The sequence below is a fragment of the Podarcis bocagei genome, assembly GCF_964188305.1.
Source record: "Podarcis bocagei genome assembly, chromosome: 11".
In the NCBI taxonomy this organism is placed as follows: Eukaryota; Metazoa; Chordata; class Lepidosauria; order Squamata; family Lacertidae; genus Podarcis; species Podarcis bocagei.
This window is the reverse complement of record NC_138136.1, coordinates 10,668,482-10,692,674: the sequence shown is the minus strand read 5'-3', so window position 1 is coordinate 10,692,674 and position 24,193 is coordinate 10,668,482. Positions and strand designations below refer to the sequence as shown.

Below are 24,193 nucleotides of genomic sequence, written 5' to 3'. Positions count from 1 at the left end.
TCCCGTTGTTGGGTCCCTGCTCCTGCCAACCTAGCAGTTCGAAAGCACGTCAAAGTGCAAGTAGTTAAATAGGTACCGCTCTGGCGGGAAGGTAAACAGCGTTTCCGTGCAGTGCTCTGGTTTGCCAGAAGTGGCTTAGCCATACTGGCCACGTGACCCAGAAGCTGTACGCCGGCTCCCTCGGCCAATAAAGCAAGATGAGCGCCGCAACCCCAGAGTCGACCACAACTGGACCTAATGGACAGGAGTCCCTTTACCTTTACCTAAATATTAATTATTGGTTTTTACACATGTTTTCCAAACATAACATCCCTTCTTAATCAACATAACAGACCTTTGGCTATCACAGCCTAGGACTTCCATCAACCTTGACTGATGGTTTTCTAACTTCCTTTCTAATTTTGCACTTTATTATTATAGTTATTGCTGTAAAATCCAAATCCCAAATAAACTCCTTCTTAGTTTTCTTTCGCAATAATTCATATAGTTCTCCTTACAAAACTTCTTGTAAATACCGGTTTTTCTGTGATTCGCGCATGCGTAGAAGCAACATCAGCACATGCCACCATCTACACATGCACAGAAGCGTGCTGCCGCTGAATGCACCTGTACACAATGATGCTTCTACCAGCGACCCGGATTGACTTCGGACGGGCGTCTGAAACTGATTATGTCCGTAAGTAGAGGTTCCACTATAACAAAGGCAACTTTGCAATCATATAAAAGACAGCAAGGTCCCTGAAACACGGGTGACTCAGACCCTTTATATACTAACAAAGAATTCCACTTCAGAGCCTCACGGCCATCACCAGACTGGCCCCTCCAAGTAGCTGTGGTTCAAAGGCAATAATGGCAGTGAGTCAGCGTCTGCCTCACACTAAGAAAAGGAAGATTGTTTTATGCTATAATAGATGAAATCACATTAATCCATCTGAATTAATTGTGGATCCATCCAAGTGCTTCACCCGGTGGAGGAGGTTGGGGGGGGGGGGAAATTTGGCCTTTAGTCTACTCTTGTGGTTACACTTAACAGTCTTAAACTCTCTTTATGGAACATTAAGTACTGTTAGACTTTGATCTGCATCATCAGCTGCAAATATAAATAAATATATATATAATATATAAATAAATCAACTCTACAGGCATCAGTTGACAACATGAAATAATGCATACTCCAGCTAAGGAAGTCATTTCACCCAAGCCCAAGACCTCACCTGTGGGGCAAGAAGCCTTCCCCACTGCATGTTATTACCTCCATCCAACGTAAAGTTTGTAAAGTTTCCTGTTCTTGTTATTTGCTTGAGGAAGTGGGAAAGTGATGGGAAAGGGCAAGTAGTTGTTTGGGTGACTGTAAGCGCTTTTGCAAGTAGTCCCCAGATCAGAGAAATCGGGGCTCAAATTGAAGTGAGGTCTGAAAAGGTATGCTGGCATTCATTTATTTAGAGGAGAGGGATGAGGATCAATTGGAAGATATATTGATCCAGCATTCCATTCTCAAAGTGGCCAACCAGGTGCCATGGGAAGCCCGCAGCAGTGCATGAGTGCAACAACACCCCCCCTCTTGTATACTGCAAGCTACCTCCAATTGGGACACAGGTGGCACTGTGGTCTACACCACTGAGCCTCTTGGGCTTGCCGATCAGAAGGTTGGCAGTTTGAATCCCCTTGATGGGGTCAGCTCCCATTGCTCGGTCCTAGCTCTTTCCTACCTAATAGTTTGAAAGCACACCAGCGCAAGTAGATAAATAGGTACAGCTGAGGCAGGAAAGTAAATGGCGTTTCCATGTGCTCTGGTTTCCGTCACGGTGTCCCATTGTGCCAGAAGCTACTTTTAGGTCAATCACGAGACGTCCGGCAGCTTCTAATCACAGATACCAGCAGCCTCCAAGCAAGCAAACTTGCCTTATTATTGCTGCCTAGCATCCCACTGCCAGAGGATTGCCTCCTTCCATTCACCACTTTGCCTCCTCCAAGTGAAAGAAACCTGGGCAGTGCTGAATGTCATATCCATTGACAGGTGTGTCCTTCTGGAAATAGAAAAAGGCTTTCCCCTTGGCCTGCCTTTATATCCACTCTGTGCTTTTGTGACATCACAAGAAACCCACAGCCAATGGCAACAGCTGGAGAGGCATCATCTTCATTGCTTTGATCCTCACAATGGCGGGTGGACCTATCAGTGATTGTGTGCTTGTTTATTCGGGATGCGGGTGGAGCTGTGGTCTAAACCACTGAGCCTCTTGGGCTTGCCCATCAGAATGTCAGCAGTTTGAATTCCTGCGATGGAGTGAGTTCCCATTGCTCTGTCCCAGCTCCTGCCAACCTAGCAGTTCGAAAGCACTCCAGTGCAAGTAGATAAATAGGTACCACTGCAGAGGGAAGGTAAATGGCATTTCCATGCACTCTGGCTTCCGTCACAGTGTCCCATTGCACCAGAAGCGGTTTAGTCCTGCTGGCCACTTGACCTGGAAAGCTGTCTGTGGACAAAGGCCGGCTCCCTCGGCCTGAAAGGGAGATGAGCACCGCAACTCCATAGGTGCCTTGGACTGGACTTAACCATCCAGGGGTCCTTTAACTTTCCCTTTTTTACCTCCAGTTCTGGGCATAACTATACTAGCAGCTTTATCTTCCACAAATGTGCCTATTCCCCCTTTAAAGTTATCCAGTTGGTAGCCACTGATTCATTCATAGCAGTCACATATGGTGTTTATATCCTCTGTGACCCCAAAGTCTCATTCCTGATCAGTCTCTGCCAGTTCCCCCAATCTGCCCAAGCTACTGTTCCTGTTAATATGAGGGATGAGAGCTTTAAAGAGCACCGTGTGGAAGTCAGCCTAAAGCCATCATTTTAGAAGAAGCTCTGAGACTGTGTCACAGGAAGATTTTAGAAGCATTCCTATTTAAAAAAAAACCATCTTACAATCATGCTGCCTGATTAATTAAATATTTTTCATTTAATTAATGGGCTATATTTTGCAGCCCTAATGAATTTCCCTGATAGCATAGTCATTCAGAGCAAACAATCATGATATTTGTATGGATGGTGAAATTGTGAGCAGAGGAACACATTCACTTTTAATTGGGAATCCCCCTTTGAAAAGAAACGGAAATTTCAAAGGCTCCACAACTGACTGAACTCAGTGGGAAAACTCCCATTGTTCTGAATGGATCTGGAAGGTACAGGTAATTGCCACATGTACTTGTTAGGGCAATTTCACTTCATGCTGACTTAACATTATCTGATTCCTAAAATCAATGGGACCATTGCTGTTGCCTTCAATGGATGGAACACATGGTGCCCATGCTCTTCTCCATTGTGTAAAAGAATTGGGACAAGATTTCCTTTTATTGATGGGTTATTACTGCGTTTCGACAATACCCTGTCATCATCATCTTTGTAAGGACTTCAGAAGAGATCCATGGTTTGTGGGTAAATAATGGATATATTATAAAGTGCTCCACAGCTCTGTTATCAGTAGGCTTTCTACTAGTTATTCTGTAATTACTTTTCAGATTTATCGCACGGTGCTTTACATCAGCTAGCCCAATGGTGAATTGTATCATGCATAAATCATAAACAATTGCTGGACTCTCCAGTATTTATTTAAATATACTATGGTAAGGCAGAACTCCTTTCTCCATCTAAGAGGCTCTAATTATTTAGAGAGATGATGTTGTTACCCTCCGAGGATTTCTTTGCAGTGGATATAGCATTGATAAATCTAATCATAAGTGCTCATAAATTTTGGAAATGCAATATTGAATCATATGGTGTTCTTAAAATGAAAACCCAGGGAAGAATAATTAGTGTAGCCAACCAAATCAAGGTGATTTTAAAAACCTATTTTGTTCAGTTAATGCCTCCAAAACATATTGGACTCAACTCTGCTTATGCAGGCACCATTTTCATTTGACTGGGAGTTTTTTTCTTCCCTTCCAGTGAGAACTCAGTCTAATGGTGATGCCGTCTTCTCACCAGGTTCATCTGCTGAAGTGTGAATATCTTTACGTAATCCTTATTACCTTGGAACATTTTAAACTTTAATCTTTAATTTGCCGCAAGTTCCAAAGTCTGAAAAAGTTGAGGTCTGCTGTACATTACATTACGTCAGTTGAAATGAAATATAATTTGACAAAATAGTTGGAGCGTATTCAAATCAGGAAATAAATTTTCAATATTGGTTCTAACCCACTTACCCTGAGGTACAAAAAAGGGAGAGAAAAAATGGATTTGGGCTCAGTTGGGAGTACAAGAGATTAAAGTAATTTTCAAAAGGCACTGAAAGTGTGATCCGCAACACAACCATTGATCCATTGGGGTTATTTTGATTCCAGTAACTGTCTTTCAAGATATTGATATTGCTCCCATACACAGGCTCAATGCCTAGGCATCCCTGTTATTGAAAAAGAATGTAAAAAGTAATTTCAATTTGTAAGTATTGTCCAAATAAACTATACTTTTAATATATCAAACAATAATTTTATGGCAAACCAAGTTATACACTATACATTTTATGTTTCTAAAGTTTGACCTGTGAAATGCACAAAACAAATTATGCACTGCACATTTTTTAAGATGGCCTAAAAAATTGGCCTCCTATCACAATCCTTAACTTCAGCTTTTCCAGAAATCACACAACACTGGGTGATAATCAATGTTAGTCACACTCAGAGCTGATCTCCTGAAATCAGTGGATAACTAATATAAGTCTATTGCTTTCATATTCTGTTCTGAGTATGTCTAACATTGCATATCACCCACTGGATTCAAATACTGAATTTCATTTTCTTCCTCCCTCCCAATCCCTTTTTCTTTTGTGTTGTGTCTTTCAGATTGTAAGCTTCCAGGCCTATTGATGCTTGTTAGTCTCTCTGGAAGCCTTCTTTGGCTGAGGAGTGGTTAAAAATAAATTAATTCCACTTCTTTTATGGAATCAAGGCAAGTCAAGACCTCTCAGCTCCCACACTGAAAAACAATTTTTTAAAAAATCTTCACAGAACTGTAGTGAGGATGGCTGAATAAACATGCAATATTTTTTTGCAAAGTAACATGTAAATAACTTAAAATAACCTATGGAAAATTCCCCCTAAATACTTGAGGGCAAGATGATGGCTTTAGATCATTATCATTTGGGAGGTTACTTTAGGTTTGGGACAGCCTGTCTGGACAAAGGGACAAGAACAGGCGAACCATTGAATTTTTTCTCATTGCATGAAAGGTACTTACTTTCAGGTCCTTGGTACTCTTTAAATGCTTGACTTAGCCACATAATTCATTGGGAAAGCCTCATCATTGAATGGCAGCTTCTGGGAACATAGGAAGTTGCCTTATGATAGAAGTGGGTCCTGAGACCCTCAAAATAAAATTTGAACAAAATTGGTGAAGCAGAAAAGAGTTTATTGATTACAAATGTTCATTGCAAGAGAGGGTGATCAGAGTAGGCACACCCAAAATTGACACTGCATATGCTTTTATTCCCTATCTCTGAAGCGCAAGATCTCTTTCTTGTTTCCCCATTGGCTGGGTACTTGAAACCTTTACAGCCTATCTTAACCACCTAATTTCTATCCTAAAATCTCCGCCTTGGTTGACATCTCCCATTACCCTGATTTCGACAACCACCCCTCCTGTTAATTTTTCTCCTTATTTAGTCCATGTTTCTTATGTTTTAACATGTTAACTCAAGCGACAAAGCCATATCCTGACCACTGGCAGGTGTAAACGACTGCTATACAGTGGTACCTCGCAAGATGAATGCCTAGCAAGACAAAAAACTCACTAGACGAAAGGGTTTTTTGTTTTTTGAGCTGCTTCGCAAGACGATTTCCCCTATGGGCTTGCTTCGCAAGACGGAAATGTCTTGCAAGTTTGTTTCCTTTTTCTTAACACCGTTAATACAGTGGGGACTTGACTTCGAGGAGCAACTCATAGCACGCGGTGTGGTAGCCTTTTTTGAGGTTTTTAAAGACTTTGGTGATTTTTGAAGCTTTTCCAAAACTTTCCCAACACCGTGCTTCGCAAGACGAAAAAAATCGCAAGACGAGAAAACTCGCGGAACGAATTAATTTCGTCTTGTGAGGCACGGCTGTACCTGCTGAAGCATACAAATAAACTGTTTCCCAGCTGCAAACTATCCTACATACGAACATCTTAACCGCAAGCTGTTCTAAATATGAGTGTAAGCAAGTCTGGGGCCGGTTGTGGTTGCGTGTCAAGGCCCCCAAGCCAGCCCCCCTGTTAGACTCAAGAAATTCACACTGACACAGAATTTTGGTTTAAGGTTAATGGGCAAAATTTTGGCCACAACTTTATTGATTACAGCAAATGTGAGTGGTATCGGCTTAGACATTGGCAAAAGACTATATCGGGCTCCTGCCCCCTTTGCAGAAAGTCAGTAAGGGTAAACCACCAAAAGAGGGAGTCACTTCGGGGGAACCCGCCTGCAGCTCTCCTCGTTGTCCCCAGAGGCCCTCAATCGGACTTCGGACAGGATCCAGGCCATGGATTCCTTTAATGGAATACCCATGGACAATGGAGGGGCAGGTGATGGCCGACCTCCCCTCCCCCACACATCAGTAAGCCAATGCCTACCTACCAAACCTTACAAAGTCGTGACGATTGCTAAGAGGTAGGCGGAAACCAAATGGCCAGTGACAATCTGCCAAATGGGAAAAATTCCTACCCGGTCCCTGACTCAAGACAGGCAACCAACCGAAGTCCAAAGCAAGGCCAGTGGACACCTAAATTAAAGGGCAGGTGGGCGGGTGTTTGGCAGCGTGAAGCAAGTGCTTGGCACATGTCGCGCTGCCACCTTTATACCCCCTCATGACCACCCCGTTCAAAATGATTGGCCAAGAGGCCTGGGGTGATTGTGGTGCAACCCTGGCGTAAGAGTATTACTCCACCCACGCCAGGGAGGGGAGGAACCGGGTTGAGGGCCTGCCTGCAACCAGGACCATCTTTTAAGATGACCCCATTTGCCTAACAGGGACGTGGGTGGCGCTGTGGGTTAAACAACAGAGCCTAGGACTTGCCGATCAGAAGGTCGGCGGTTCGAATCCCCGCAACGGGGTGAGCTCCCGTTGCTCGGTCCCTGCTCCTGCCAACCTAGCAGTTTGAAAGCACGTCAAAGTGCAAGTAGATAAATAGGGGAAGGTAAACGCGTTTCCGTGCGCTGCTCTGGTTCGCCAGAAGCGGCTTAGTCATGCTGGCCACATGACCTGGAAGCTGTACGCTGGCTCCCTTGGCCAATAAAGCGAGATGAGCACCGCAACCCCAGAGTCGGCCACGACTGGTCAGGGGTCCCTTTACCTTTACCTTTATTTGCCTTACAGTGGCAGCATTGTGGCCCAGGTGAAAAAGCAATGTTATCATTCCTCACAACTTATACCAGGTACAACCGTTGGCCCATCTCGCTGACTGACAGCAGCGCTCCAGGCTTTCCTACAGAAATTATTCCAGCCCTGCCCAGAGATGCCAGGGACTAAATGTGAAACTCTCTGGTTGCAAAACCTGTGTTCTATGACCAAACAATGGTCCAGCCTCTTTTGCAACCAGTGCACCTGTGATGGATGTTCTAGACACCAGAACAGGTGGAGGAGGGAAAGCAACTCATTAACGGTAGCAATAACTATGTATTTTAAATTAATTATGTTTTCTTATCAGAATTAAGGTAATTTCAACAACAGTTAAATTACTGTCTGGTTGTTTGCCAGGTTTGGTGGGAGTGGGTTTTTTTTTTTTTTTTTAGTGAAACACATAATGAAAATGTGCTACCTTCCCAGCTATAATGGGAGGGGGATATAAAGAGAGTGACAATTTAATAATCTAGTGAGTATTCATAAGGCAGACTTATTTCAGAGGAGAATGACATTCTAAATAGTTATCAAATTAGTTGAAAGATATTATACAATGATATGCAGAAAAACCTTTTAAAAATATATCCTTCTGTTTCCTTTGTATATTAATACAATATCATTTTTCATTTAAATTGGAGACCCATCTTACCTCCATTAATTTATTCATAAGCCCTATTGTGTTCTCTTTCAAGGTCTTACTGTTTTATTACCATACTATTAATACACTGCATGTGTATTCTAAGAATTTACATATTGAATTAACCTTTCCTACCTGCCCACAAAATGTTTGCACATGTTGGTAAAACTGAAATGAACCATTTAACCTATCTCCTTATTCTCCACAAGGTAACGTTGATGTGATTTATAGCTTCAGAAAACAATGGTATTGCTTTTTAATAGCAAAATTCAAACTACTGTAGGCACTATCCTAGATTACAGGGGGAAATGTGGATTAAAGTTTAGGAATACGGTTAAATTCAAGTGAAGGACTAGCAGAATCTATTCTCAGTGTCCGTGCTAAGGTCCAGGATATTCAAAACACTATCATGGTGACTCTGAGCATTGCAAAAGTCACCCCCTGCCCGCCCCACTACAATACTGCCACAATTTATGTATATATCTGAGATCAGGAATGCAATCTTCCAGGAAATAAGCATGGCTTAAACCGTGGCATCACATGCTACTCTAAAAACCACACAAGCGTACACAGTTCGGTTAGGCCGTATCACATAGCAAGAGCAATTATTTTTAAATTCTGCTCACGCTGTAATACCCATTTTGGATGCAATCCAGCTCCTTTAAAATCAATGCTGGTCTTACCACTGTCTTCAATGGGAGAAACACTTGTGCTTTCTAAAGACCCCTTCTGGTATCTGATGTAGAGTGAATTGACTTAAAATTTCCCCGAGAGAGAGAAAATGACTTCATACCTGAATATTCCAAATACCGAGGTTATCTTATTACACAGAATGCTTTGTTTATCTTAGACAGTCGGCAAGAGCCATTCTTGCATGTTTTAAGATGATAGCTAGTATCTGATGGGAAATGCTTTGTATTGCTAACAAATTAGAAGTTTAATCTGTCATGCTGTATTATCTGTTTCAATTGTATTCTAGTTCCTACCAGACTATCATGTCCGCCATTTTTTATTTAGGAAAAAAAATGACAGTGTACAGACCGTTTATTAAAATCAATGATTCCCATGTGTTTTCGTGATTACTGAAAATGACTGTTATGAATATGAATTATATGTGAGCTAGGAATGCAGATGTTGCATTTTGTTTTTATTTATTTTTTGCATTGCTCTCCTGCTTTTCCTGTATCTTGGGACACAAGGTGGTATATAAGTGACTCCCAGCTAGTCAACCATCTGGGTGCAAGCCAGCTTCAGTACAGTGGTTGACTCATGTGCCTTCAGACCATATGCGTGGATATTGGTGGAGAAGTGTGGGATGAACACAAGAGCTGTAATGCCTGCATAGGCCTTCAGTTATTACAATAGTCCACTTAGTTCAAATCATTTGGTTACTGCTGCATACAGCTCTACACAGGTGGCACTGTGGTCTAAACCACTGAGCCTCTTGGGCTTGCTTGTTGGCGGTTTGAATCCCCACAATAGAGTGAGCTCCCGTTGCTCTGTCCCAGCTCCTGCCAACCTAGCAGTTCGAAAGCACACCAGTGCAAGTAGATAAATAGGTACCGCTGTGGCAGGAAGGTAAATGGCATTTCTGTGTGCTCTGGTTTCCATCACGGTGTTCCATTGCACCAGAAGCAGTTTAGTCATGCTGGCCACATGACCTGTGAATAAACGTCAGCTCCCACGGCCTGTAAAGCGAGGTCAGCGCCGCAACCCCAGAGTTGTTCGCAACTGGACTTAACTGTCAGGGGTCCTTTACCTTTACCTTTAGACATAATACACATCTGTGTGGATTCTTTCCTTTAGTCTTCCAGCATATATAGGCTCAGGCTGAAATCATGGATGCACAAATAAGCACTGTTGATTTTGATGGAAATTCTGAATTAGCTGGGATAGGGAACTGGTGACCCTGCATAAATTGCTGAAGTATGGCTCACATCATCCCTAACCAATGGCCTTCCTGCCTGGTGCTGATAGGAATGGAGTCTGACAACATCTGGAGGGCCAGGTGGGATAAAAATGCAATAAATAAATAAATAAATAAATAGAATCAAACATCATTCCTACATTGTAGGACGTGATCTTAGTTTAGCTAGACTAAACAGTGCTGACAAAGTCCCAACCTAAACTTATTACTGTTATTATTTATTGTTTGTAAACTGCCCTTCATCCGTAGATCTCAGGGCAGTTCGCAGTATAAAAATACAATAAAAAATGCACAATAAAAACAAGAATAAAAACAGCCTGAACCCACAACTCCTTACCCCATCTTGTGTTGGTCTACTCAGAAATTAGTTCCACCAAGTTAAATGATGTGTTTGTATATTGTTGTAGTCGAACAGTCAAAGTTCATGCATATATTCTCAGCAGTAAGTCTCACTGAGTTCAATGTGGCTTACGCCCACGTAAGTGCATATACCATATACCAAATCATTTCCTCTGTAGTAATGAACATAATTACTCCAGAGTATGTTAAAGTTAGGAAAGTGCTCATGATTCTTGCCTCTAGCATGGCCCAGAATGCATGATTTGGCAAAGCAAGAAATTCTGAGTGTAAACAGACTTCATTTTATTTGAAAGCTGCGGATGCCAAATCTCTCAAGCATCATCATAATCCTTTCTGAATTCCAAAGGGGAAAGAGCTAAATCATTTCCTCATTTTGCATCTGAAACCTTTGCCGCCATGCTGCTTGGAGAAATCTCGCGCCCGCTCTTTTATTAAATCTGCATTGAAATTACGGTAGATTGTGGAATTAGGTTTTAGATAACGTGAATGAGCCTTAATTTGGCGGATGGGCCAATATTTATTTATATGTTGATCTACACTCTCCTGTGTCTGCATTTCAACTCCCCCAGGCCTTTCCTTTTAATTGCATTTCAGCTTTTCTCCTCCCATGCAATGTTCTCTCTTCATTTCCCTCTTTTGGCTTGCTCCGCTCATTTGCAGACATCTGGTTTTTAAACTGCTACTATTATAAGTAAAGTCAATATACCGCTCCATCAGCCCCTGGCACCGCTGGTACCACAAGCAACTGTCTGCCTTCTTTCCCCCCACCCTTCTTTCCCCCTGAAGACTGCTTGAGCTAACTTTGCAACCTGTTCACTCTTCAGGCCCGAAGTCTGATAGTCTGCTTCAGCTTTTTCTGCCGCTGCTTGCAGATCAGCATCCCAATGAGCAGACACAACTTTGTGGATTGCATGCAGCCCCCTTTGTCTCTGCTTGATGCAAGCAAATGATGATTTGGCTGTCAATATCACTATCCTGGGTGTCATGAATGAGCCAGCCCCCAAGGGAAGTTTGCAGTCAGCTCCCAGGGAAGGAAGTAGCCGCAAGGGAGAGGGTTAACTGCAAGACAGGAGGATTATAACCAAGAGCCAACTCTCCCCTGCCATTAGGAATGCCAACTGATAGCAGAGTTGCGGAGAGTCAGCCGGCAGCTTGCCAGCATGCCAGTGAAGGACAAAATGAAACAAAAGCAGCTCAGAGAGTGGAAAGGACCACAGAAGTACATTATCAGTGAATGTGGAAGGGTGGAAGCTGACCCTCTTAGCCCAAGGTCTAGGCATATTGGGGGGGTCTTCAAGACAGAATACGTCACAAGAGGAAGTACGGCTGTTTCTGGTCTCGCCGGAAACACCCTCCTTAGAAGGGACATCTTTGATTTATGGTGGATGGCTGTGGTCACCCCTCCAGTGAACTCTGTTTTTTTGCAATAAATCTTTTTAATTAACTACGCTCGTTTGTGACCATGAATCCCTGACACGGATGCTGGTTTGTTTGTTTTTAAGAAAAAAATTTTTAACTGCAGCCAGGAATTTGGTTGGGTATTGATATCAGTTGCACATATCAACCTTGCTGATCTCTCTTATAACTGTGTACAGCTGAAAACATGGGTGGCACTGTAGGTTAAACCACTGTGCTGCTTGGCCCCACGACTGGGTGAGCTCCTGTTGTTCGGTCCCAGCAGTTCAAAAGCACATAGTGCAAGTACAGTGGTACCTTGGGTTAAGTACTTAATTCATTCCGGAGGTCCGTTCTTAACTTGAAACTGTTCTTAACCTGAAGCACCACTTTAGCTAATGGGGTCTCCTGCTGCCACTGCACCGCTAGAGCATGATTTCTTTTCTCATCCTGAAGCAAAGTTCTTAACCTGAGGTACTATTTCTGGGTTAGCGGAGTCTGTAACTTGAAGTGTATGTAACCTGAAGTGTCTGTAACCTGAGGTACCACTGTAGATTAATAGGTACCGCTCCGGCGGGAAGGTAAATGGCGTTTCCGTGCATTGCTCTGGCTTTGCCAGAAGCGGCTTAGTCATACTGGCCACATGACCCATAAAATGTGCGGAAGTGGTCAAACGCTGGCTCCCTTGGCCAGAGTCGTTCGTGACTGGACTTAATTGTCAGGGGTTCCTTTACCTTTATTAAGATAAATTCAATAGTGTAAATAAGTTTTGATGGATGCAATAATGGAATACTGAATGGTATAGTTTTTGTAAAATATGCAGGGATTTATGATATGTAAAATGATCCGTGGAAAGAGAAGGGAAATCACTGATATTTTAAGGATGCAAAATGAGTAATTTAAATTGTAAAAAAGAAAATTTAATAAAAATTATATATATAAAGAAACTGATGGTTCTAGCTTTGTATTCATTTGAGTGCCAACTAATTGGCCACCACTGGAAACAGAATACTGGGCTACTTCATTCGCAGTTCTTACACTGTTCTTCCAAAAGGTCTTGTACCGAGGAAAATCCCAGCAGACTCTGTGCACCCTAGGTAAACAGCCACAAAATGAGGCTACCCAAATAACGTGAATATAGGAATTCAGCGTAAATATGAAAACTCTGCATGCATACTGATTTGCATGACCACAACCCCTCTACGGAGAACAAAGGTGCTTGAAACCCCTTTGTGCAGATATTGAGAACTATTAGTGCTGGTTCTTTCACATCAGGATTTCTTGTACGGATATAATTGTTTTCGTTTCTCCTAGCTCCCTAAGAAATTATTGCTTTGGATAGGATGCTCAATGAATTAGAATTAATTCCTTCTTTAAAGGCAGATGTGATATTGTAAACCCTTATAGCTTCATTGAACACATCTCTTGGTAGAAGGCAAGATTCAGCACTGATCCCCTTTTACTCTGCTGAGTGCAACCAAAGAGACTGCTCTTGACCCATCCAGCACTGTTTATTGGACCTATTGGTTACCTTTCCAACAGAGAAGTTTTACATAATTTTCTTGCTTTTACTAAACAGCAAATGCCAGCAGGGCATAATCAGGGCAACATTCCCTGGCCTTTTTCTCTCTGTTTCCATTCAGTTTTCTTTCAGCTAAAACTAGAGCAGCTATTGATTCTCTATTTATTTTTATTTTATTTTTTGCAGATATAAATGGAGAAAGAATGCTTGTCCTGTTTAGCAATCAGGCTGGAAAAGGATTTAACATCCTGAAATATTGATTAGAATCTGCTTGCTTATGCGTCATTGATTGGGAATGGCTGCTAAATCCCCTGTTCTGAAACACTGTTGCTGCTTTGTGTTAAAAGCCCAAGACTTGCATACTAATAATTGCCTGATAATGATTTCATGTTCCTTCTACATCACAAACATTACCTCCCCCCCACAAAAAAACAACCACCCTGGCAGAACAAAAAAGCCCACTTAGCTGAGTACCTCATCTATTCTTAATGTAGGCTTTTCTTTTTACAAAAATTCTCTAGAGATAGCTGTTTGTTGAAAGTGTGATAGCACTTTAACACCTAACGATATATATGGCATATGTACAGGGCATTGCTGGGTGTTACTCAAGCTGAAGCTGAACTAGCAGGTGTCAATTGTTCTGGTCGTAAATAATAGCTAGTAAGCTCCCGTCCATTTATCAAGTCTGTCTTCAAAGCTAAGTTAGAACAAGGGGCACTGAAAGAGTCAGAGAATCCAGTAAATTACACCATGGTAATCTGATGAAATATTGATCAAATACAAAGTGCCGGCTCAGGACTGGAACTTATAATAGACCCAAGACACACACTGTGGGGACGTGATCAGAAAAGTACAAGGTCAATTCTGATGTTTGCCAGTGTTCTGTTTTAGTTATGGTTTTCAGCGGTCCTTGTTTAAGTGCGTGAGCCTGATGCATGATGTTTTTCTCTGACAGATAATTGTCACGATCAGCTGGTGTCTGCCTTGCCTCAATCATCGTTCAGTAGTTCAACGGAGCTGTCCAGTAGTCACAGCCCAGGATTTGCAAGGCTTAATCGAAGAGACGGTAAGGATTCTCACTTCATTGCTGTATGTTTGCCAAAGAGGACAAATGAACAGTATGGTGTCTTGTGTAGACTGCAAAATAGGAAGAACACATTTGTCAATATTTTCTATTTTTTTGTGGTTGAGGCATATACCAATATAATTTTTTTATGAACCAGACATTTATTATCCAGTGTTAGGTTACTTTGCCAAGCACAGAGCACGAAACTAGAATACTGTTCAAATGCACGAGACCAGATCACCACTTATTTCTATTATTAATTGTTGGTAGGCCAGTCAGAATGATAATTATATACTAATGCAAACTGCCTGGGGTTACATAAGCCTCCTTAATTTGTAAGTTTAAAATTGGAAAGGCATGACATTCAAGTTGTTTGGAGTATTTTGCTGTTTGCTTGCTCCCCTCTTCCATCACATGCACAGCTCAATGAATATCTGGTTTGATCAATCCATTGTTTGCCATATGTGTCTGAATTTGGATAACTCTAGTTTGGTCAAAGCACAATCACAAAGTTGGGCTTTATCCTTTTATGTGATGCTGGTATGCAGGGGCAAACTATGGTTTGATCAAACCATAGTTTGTCACGTTTGGACACAATGTCAAGTGCTGGTTTGCATGTGAAACTAATCCACCAAAAAATATTGTAATATTTGAGTGTCTAGGTATATTTCCTGATGATGAATTCTGGAGGGGTAGGTAACTGTAGGCAGACTTAATTCATCTACTGTGAAGGTAACAACTTGCTGGAGAAAAGTCCTAACCAGAATTAGTGTGGAGATAAATACTCTAAATGTCTCAAAGGGTCACATATCTGTAAAGTAGCAGTTGCGTGGCAAGTCCCCTCCCCCATGTGAAATGAAGACACTGGACACAGTATTTAAGGTTAATGGGCATAAAGGGCTACAACTTTATTGATTACAGAATTGGAAGGTATTGGCCTTAGGCATTGGCTCCTATCGACTACCCGGCATGGGGACCGGGAAGGGTTGTTCACAAGCCTTGGGAGTCCTGTTGAAGTATGCCAACTAGGATCCCAACGGGTGCCACCGCTCTGGGGCATGCCAGAGGCCCTTACCTCCCTATGTTTCGGACAAGGCAATGCCCCCCGGAGTCCTCTACCGGACTACCCTTTTCTTTTGGGGGAAGGTGATGGCGTTTCCTTCCCCCCTTTATTTGCATACCAATTGACCCCTTAAATAGGCTAGGCCACGCCTCCCCGGTCCGCCAATTGGTGGGCCGGGTCGCCGACACACCCAGGGATTCCCTAATCTCGCAGGGGCAATGGCCAGCCCCCGCGTGGGATGTGGGAGGGATTTCTGCCCGCAACCCCCTCTCCTCCCAGGTCGGAAATGGCTTTGCGTGCTGGCGAAGGGCACGAGAGGACAGCTTCCTGGCCACGTCACAGTTTAAGTTTCCCATGGCCATGCCTCCTGCTGGTGTTGTTTGGTCAGAGGGGCCACAGCTGGGCAGGACCCTGCCCAGCTCCGCCAACATGGCCCAGACAGTGATGAAGGGGGCGTCAATCACTGCCCTGATGCCCGGCTGCAATGCTGTCCACCAAAAAAGCAGAGCGGATTTGGAGAAAGAGCAGAAGCAATGCTCCCACAGGGTCACGGTTTTACTCCATTAGTAGAAAATAACCCACAAACATGTCACTTGGTAGGGTAGAGTCAGCGGTGTGGCAGAGCGGGGGCATAAGACGCCAGCCCAGTCCTTGCAACCAGTACCACTGGAGCGGCTTGGGACTGGCATGGCAGCAAAGGCCGCATGGCTGTTGCATCCTCCTCACGCCTCCCTGCCCGTCCTGAACCGCTTTGCGATGAGAGGCATCCCCCAGTAAAAACCTGCCCAGGGTCATTGCCCTGGCAGTCCCTTCCCCCATGCTGCACCCCTGGGTGGAGTCACAATGCTAGCTTCATAAGAACATAAAAAGAGCCTGCCGGATAGGGCCAATGACCCATCTAGTTCCTTTTACTTTATACTTTATTGTCACTTGTACAACTTGTATACAGGTGAGATTACACCAGCACCCCCAACTCAGCTCTCTTAGTCTTAATTCCCCTCGTTTACTGACGCACACCCACCAAACCCGAAAGTCAGTTGCCCTGTTGTTATCTTTTCATTCAGCAGCCTAACAGCCCACGCATAGAAGCTGTTCTTTACCCTGTTGGTGCAACTAATCATGCTTCTATATCTTCTGCCTGATATAGAAAGTGCCGGCCAGGGTGTGAATCATCCCTGAGAATTTTCCTCACTCTCCTGAGGCAACGTACTTCCGCTATTTCATCTAGCGGATTCACAGGGCAGCCCATAATGTGCTGTATTCACCACCCTCTGTAGGCACTTCCTATCAGATGATGTCAAACCAGTGTACCACACCGTGATGCAGTATGAAAGGACACTTTCTACTGTGGACCGGAAGAAGGAGATCAGTAAATGTTGATTGACATACAGTGGTACCTCGCAAGACAAATGCCTCGCAAGACGGAAAACTCGCAAAACGAAAGGGTTTTTGGTTTTTTGAGTTGCTTCGCAAGACGATTTTCCCTATGGGCTTGCTTCGCAAAACGGAAACGTCTTGCAAGTTTGTTTCCTTTTTCTTAAAACCGTTAATACAGTTGCAACTTGACTTCGAGGAGCAACTCATAGCACGCGGTGTGGTAGCCTTTTTTGAGGTTTTTGAAGACTTTGGTGATTTTTGAAGCTTTTCCAAAACTTTTCCGACACCGTGCTTCACAAGACGAAAAAAACCGCAAGACGAAAAAACTCGCGGAACGAATTAATTTCGTCTTGCGAGGCACCGTTGTAGTTCTTTCGCAATACTCTGTGGAGATGGAGTCTTTGTTGGGCTTTCTTAACCACCTAGGTCGTATTGATTTCCCAAGTAAGGTCTTCACTGAGATAAACATTCAACATCCTTTTCTCACAGCGACCAGCCAGATGCCTAAGGAAAGCCTGCAAGCAGAAGCTAAGCGCAAAAGCTCTCTCCCCTCCTGCTTGCTGGCAAGTGTGTTGCAGTCACTTTCTGGGTGGAGTGTGCATGCACTGCGATCAGTTCTAGATCGAGGCTGCTGGTGCACTCAGACAACACTATGATCTCCACCACCTCAACCTCTCCTGGAAAGTGACCCATCTGCCCATCTGCAGGGAAGCTAGTGTTGTGTCTCTGCCCTGCTGATTGTGTTGCTTCCTCGTATCTCACCAGATACTGAGGGATGGATGCAAGACCTCCTGGATGCAAGATCTTCAGGCAGCACATGTGAAGGTCCTAGTTAGCAAACTGCATAAGGAAAAGATCTGTTGGAATGGATTCTTGGAATTATTGGCTGAGTAATATCCCAATGACATGGGAAACAGAGCGCAATGTTGATTTTCTTTCTCCATTATGTTAGTGTTATATTTTTTTTTAGTTACAGTGGTACCTCAGGTTAAGAACTTAATTCATTCTGGAGGTCTGTTCTTAACCTGACACTGTTATTAACCTGAGGTGCCACTTTAGCTAATGGGGCCTCCCACTGCCGCCGAGCCGCTGCCACATGATTTCTGTTCTCATCCTGAAGCAAAGTTCTTAACCCAAGGTATTACTTCTGGGTTAGAGGAAGCATCTGTAACCCGAGGTACCACTGTATTTGTAATATTCATGATGAAAAAAGTTATTGTATCCTCGTTTAATCCTCTTTTTCTATTAGCATTTGTTTAAATGTTTCTATTTGAACTGGTGTGAAGATTTTGGGGGAGAGGGAAGGAGGGTTGGGTGAAGAAGGAAAGGATGTAAGGAGAATTCTTGCGTGGAAGAGTCAAGAAAGAAACGTTAGAATCCCCCCCAAAAAAACGATTAGTAAAAGAAAAAGGTATAATGGCACAGACACAGATCACTGCATATTAATATCCACAGAGACAAAGACCTCAGCACATTCAGAATTAAAATCATTAAATGCTATTCCCCCTCCCCCCTCATAATTGCCAGAATGATCAAGCCTTCAGCTGAGTCACCTCTCTAAATATTTCTCCAAACATTAATTATATAGCTCATCCTCTGAATGAATTTTATTATGTTCTGCCTTTGATATCTATATGATTAAATATTTAAACATGAATATAAGTGGAAGCAATTTTAGATGATATGCTCCCCCGTCTGATTGCACTGCAGACTTTGGATAGTCCATTGCATTGGATAATAATCTTGAAGCTCTTAACTGCATCTATAGGGAGAATTGTGAGCAACACGTCGTTGTCCAGAGAACTCTACAGAAAGCAGAAAATGTTATTTGCAATGTATGGGTGAATTTGAAACGTAATTGCATTTTGTCGGTGCATTTTTTCTCTAGTAGGTGTCCTGATCAGGTTTCCAAATTAATTACTAATCTAGTTTCACAGCTGGAATTCTTCAAATAAGGTCAAAGCTTTAAAAACAGATCAGTAAGGAATTGCAAAATGTTTATCATGCAGGGTACAGAAACGTAAGCTACTAGTTGTGCAGACAAAGCCTAGATGCATATACGAGCCAGGGAACTGAATGTATATAGTCTGGTAGCAACAAGACAGATCTCAGGCAGATGAAGCTATTAGCCTGATCCTTGCTGCTCTGAAGCATTACCCAAATAATGAAATAATGACCAGAAAGTTCTATGGCAGTTTACCAGTCCACCTGTGTCAGGCAAACGACATAGCAAACAATATGATGGCTGGTTTAGGAATGAGCTGAGTCGCTGGTTCAGTCTCACTGTCACCCAAACATAGGTCTGTTCCATCCTGTTGCATATCATAAGAACCCTGTTTGTTCCATTGTGTGCTATTTCATCCCTTTGTGTGCATTTTGTGACCCAACCCGCCATAAAGGGACATGGAACTTTAAATGGGCTAAAGTAGGGCCTCTTATATTGATAACATCTGTAGGGGAAATGAGAAGTTTGGGAAACTAATATTACCCTTGGGGAAGCCAACCCCTTAAGGTAAAGGTAAAGGGACCCCTGACCATTAGGTCCAGTCGCAGATGACTCTGGGGTTGTGGTGCTCATTTCGCTTTATTGGCCGAGGAAGCTGGCATACAGTCATGTGGCCAGCATGACTTAGCCGCTTCTGGCGAACCAGAGCAGCGCACAGAAATGCCGTTTACCTTCCCACTGGAGCGGTACCTATTTATCTACTTGCACTTGACGTGCTTTTGAACTGCTAGGTGGGCAGGAGCTGGGACTGAGCAACAGGAGCTCACCCTGTCAAAGGGATTTGAACCGCCAACCTTCTGATCAGCTAGCCCAAGGCTCAGTGGTTTAGACCACAGTGCCACCCGTGTCCCATAAGCTTATTTCATTTTCACAACATTTCCCAAACTTACCCCTTACCCATGGCAAAAGGCATGACCTAACCTTGAGTCTTACCTTACAGGGAACAGAAGTCTTCCTGCCCTTAACATCTCCTATGACTCCAGTCAGGTGTGGTAGGCTAGCCTCAAGGAAGTTCCATGTCGAGTTTAAGGCCGCTCCTTCCACTTTCGTGACTTTTCCTTATGATGTAAAAGGTACACCTGGAACTATAGTGGAATATATTGCAAGTTTCGTTTCCATGTTTCCGGTGGGTGGGTAGGGGACCTGCTTGAAAATAATACGGAAATGATTCCTAAATTTGTTCTATATTCCACCATGGTTCCACTCTGGTTCCACAAGTGGTTTTTTCAGCTCAGATATAATGTGGAAATTAACAGTTTGGGAAATGTTGTGAAAATGAAATAAGCTGTCATGTGAATGCAGCCTAAGGGACCCACAAGCCAGAGCATCTAGTCTCCAGAAAAATACCCTCCGTAGCCAAAGGTGCCAATGGATGCTCAAATGTCCCCTTAAAGGTAAAGTAAAGGGACCCCGACCATTAGGTCCAGTCGTGTCTGACTCTGGGGTTGCGGTGCTCATCTTGCTTTATTGGCCGAGGGAGCCGGTGTACAGCTTCCAGGTCATGTGGCCAGCATGACTAAGCCGCTTCTGGCGAACCAGAGCAGTGCACAGAAATGCCGTTTACCTTCCCGTCGGAGTGGTACCTATTTATCTACTTGCACTTTGACGTGCTTTCGAACTGCTAGGTTGGCAGGAGCAGGGACTGAGCAACGGGAGCTCACCCCGTCGCAGGGATTTGAACCGCTGACCTTCCGATTGGCAAATCCTAGGCTCTGTGGTTTAACCCACAGCGCCACCTGTGGACCCACATTAATTCTTCCTAGGCATCCTGCCAACAATGTGACCAAATTAACCTATCAGCACCCATCCATGCACGTTTATTGCCCCCAGCCTTCAGTACAGAGTAGGTGAAGGAACCTCTCCAACTCAATCTATTTCAGACTGGAAATTCTGTTCACTGGTGGGCTGGGCAGATGCAAGGCTGCCAAGGAGGATGAATGGGGTATGGTGAAGCTTGAACTGCAATTGTGGCTCTTGGGCTGCAATGCTGTGCTGCTGGAGGGAGTGGACATGTGCAAATAAAACAGACATTTCCCCATGCTTTCCAATGCATTCACCTGTAAAACCCACCTGTTGTATGCAACTTTTAAACAAAACACACTTTTTTGTATGTGCATCTGCATTGAAAAATCTGGTTAAGTGTTTAATGTGATGGGGAATTGAATTGCAGTCCACAAGCAAGGTTGGGAGTGTCGGACCGGATCAGTTCACTGCAAAAAGTAAACCAAACAAAAATTATTTCTCCATCCCAAAGCTGGCTTTATATAACTGCAGCCCTCAGGCTTTGTTCCTCAGTCTGAGCATCTAATCGGAGAAAGTGGATGCTTTAGAGACTCCTATGGCCTGCCCTGTGGAACATGACCATCTGTTTGTACTGAAACATAGGCAGCTGTGTTATACTGAGTCAGATCACTGATCCATCCACCTCTGTATTGTCTACACAGGATGGCAATGGCTCTCCAGACCTTTAGGCTTATCCCTGGATATGTCAGGGACTGGACCTGGGACTTTATGCCTTCATAGTACACTTTTTATCACAGAATTAGATCCTCTGCCCCTGGCCCTTCAACCTTAACATTCTTGCCTATCTCAGACCATGCTACCTGCTCCTGGACACTTGGTCTACTATAGTTGGAGACTGGCCTGTGTGCTTAACCTTGCCTAGATTGAATCAGAATAATCTTTCTTTGCATCAGCCACTAGCCATAGCAATAAAATAAAATACAATGTACTGAAGATAGAGATAGAAACTTAACTATTCAAAATACATTTTGGAGGTTTACATCAATAATCAAATAATAGATCTCATTCTAATTGACCCCGCTAAAAACCTTGCAGTTTTTGCTGTCACCCAATCACTTTGATCTGCTAAAAGAAAGGACACAGTAGCAATCGTTGAGTGACCTGGCATGGACAGTAGTAGAGGGGTAAGAACTGCACTCCACAAATCTTTATAAACAGTGCAAGCCAGAAGCGCATGAGCCACTGACTCCATACTGCCATCTCCACATGGACATAATTTTTTTCCAGTAGAATTTTTTGAAATTGGCCCTCAAGTACAGCCAAAGGCAGTATATTCTATCTTGTGAAAGTGAAAGCGCGTCTGCATTTTGGAATTGTCAAATTTTGCCAATAGGAAGCCAAAGTGTCAAAATGACTAGGTGGAAAAAAATAATACCATGGACAACATTTCTTCATGGTGGCCAAATTATTCTGTCACTCAATATCATATAGGTGCTGTCAAAATAAATTATTGGATAACTGATGAAGCTATGCTATTTGGCCACTCCAATTAGCTATTTGCTCCACTGGAATCTAACAGTGAGTACAACTTATTCGTACAATGGCTTTGTCCAGAAGGCCTGATCCATGTGCAAGTTGGGCATAGAGCTAGAAGGCACAATCTTACTTTTTCATTTCTCCAGACATTTTGTGCATGAAGAGGACTAATATAAGTGTATAAAGAATAAGTACAAAAAGAAGAAGCAGAGTTGAGTGCCATCTACGTTTATGGAGAAGTGTTGGCACATGGGTTTTATTTACATCAGTTACCTAATTCTTACCCATTCCTGCACTTTCATAGCTGCCTGTACTTATGCAAATGAAGGCAGCTGAAGTGGATTGCAAGGGCTAACAAAATTTCCACACAACTCCTGTGTGCAGTTACACTTGCAGAGAATTCAGTTCTATATGCGCATAGAATTCAGTTCCATGAAGTGCTGTTAAAACCAGGAATCGGGGGGGGGGTAGTTAAATGACTCCCCAAAAATCCCAAGTTCCCACCACAGCCTTGAACTAAGGCCAGGACAATGACCATTTACACAAGCACCATACATGAACAACAGCAAAGAAGCTCAGAAAAGCAGTCTAGAAAATTGTAGCAATAAGTCGATACCATGTATCCTGTTTCCTCTGGCAATCCCATACAGTGGACACTCGGGTTGCGAACATGATCCATGCAGGATGCACATGACACATATTCCAATGCCTAACCATCAATGCCCAAAAGTTGTGATGAATTGCTACGAGGTAGGCGGAAAACCATGAGGCTGGTGCCAATTTACCAAATGGGTAAAAATTCCTACCAGGCCCCCTGGGCAACCAGGGCAACCAACCAAAGTCCATAGCAAGGTCAGAAGCATAGATATGGCCTAAAGGGAGGGAGGGTGGGTGATCCGTCGACTTCTGGGCGCACACTGAGGGCACAGAGCTGCCATGGCCGCTTGAATGCAGCTAAACCCTGCCCCCAAGCCAGCCCAATTGGCTGGCCTACAGGCGCGGCACAACAGCCAGGTAAGCTGACGCAGGGGGCCAAAGATGCCCCCCTGCAGAAGGGGGAACTGGCTTCCACTCACAACCCCTCGCCAATGTTAGGTGGAGAGGCTTTATGGACTCACATTTCTACATGCCAAACACTCCTATTTTGTGACATATTCATGATGTACTGATGATGCTGTTGAAAAATGCATAATGGGAAATGGGGAGAGATTCACACAACCCCATGCTTGGGGTTCCCACTCTTTGTGTATTTGAGCGTTGTTGCAACAAATAAGGATCAGGTCTACTGACTGCTGTTTTGCTTCTTTAACTTGTCTAGAGACTCCTTCTTTTGCTGACCAGAGAGACCCACAGAGACTGGCACCCCGATGAGCTGGGCAGTGGAGTAAATCCCCGCACCCCAGGATTTTCCCCCCTTATCAGTGCTGTATATGAATATATGCATTTATAAAATATACATCCACTTCATTACATTTCCCAAGTGCTGAAGAAAAACCTTCCAGCTGTAAAGTAGTCCAGGCAAGAGGGAAAGTATTCAGTTAGGCAGGTCTGAAAAGAGAACTCAGTGGATAAAAATCTCAGTCAGTCAGCAATATAGAGATGCATTTAATTGGTCTCTAGACTGTTTAGAAAAAAGGGGGAAAGTTTTCTGCCCACCACTCAAACATAATTTTTAAACTAAAATCATTAATGTGTATTTAGGGCAAACAATTTTCAGTAAGGAACCCAGTGGCCCGTTCTAATGCGTTATATGGGGGATAGCTTGGGAAGAATTGCACCAGTTAGCATTTGGTCTTGAAATATTATTTAGGAAGGGAAAAGAAAAGTAGATCATAACACAGGAAAGAAAAAAAAGGAGCTGAAACACCAGAAAGAAGTTTTTAAATATATATACAAAGTATTTAATAATACATGCATGTACTATACCACAGACCATGAAATTGCTTACAGAGATAGTTTTGATATAAAGCCCCTGAGATCCAATTCTTTTCAGTACTAAAAAGAGTTATTTATTTCATTAGGGTCCCTGCTGCATGAAGCAGTCTGAGAAAGTATTTGATTGATATCCAAACTGAAGTTAACTTTGAGGTGGAGAGAGAGAGAGAAATGAGGGGAGGGGTAAAATAGAAAAGTTGTGTAAAACCACACATTATAGTACAATAATACTGTTGTTGCAGATGTGCCTGATTTACAGTTCGGGGGCGGG

At 43.2% G+C, this 24,193-nt stretch overlaps 1 protein-coding gene and 1 long non-coding RNA gene across 4 annotated transcripts in view; one reads left to right on the top strand and one right to left on the bottom strand.

The window, feature by feature from the left end:
* Positions 1–24,193, top strand: part of CNTNAP4 (contactin associated protein family member 4) — a 274,373-nt gene that overhangs the window by 36,773 nt on the left and 213,407 nt on the right. For all 3 annotated transcript variants that reach the window (XM_081213562.1, XM_081213561.1, XM_081213564.1), the window contains exon 2: positions 14,153–14,263. In XM_081213562.1, the coding sequence (XP_081069688.1) occupies positions 14,153–14,263 (111 nt within the window). The remainder of the gene's footprint in view (positions 1–14,152; positions 14,264–24,193) is intronic.
* Positions 14,060–20,914, bottom strand: LOC308597849. Its single transcript, XR_014013200.1, has 3 exons — positions 20,779–20,914; positions 19,642–19,851; positions 14,060–14,334 (listed from the first exon to the last, which is right to left on the bottom strand). It is a non-coding gene; the product is annotated as an uncharacterized lncRNA (long non-coding RNA).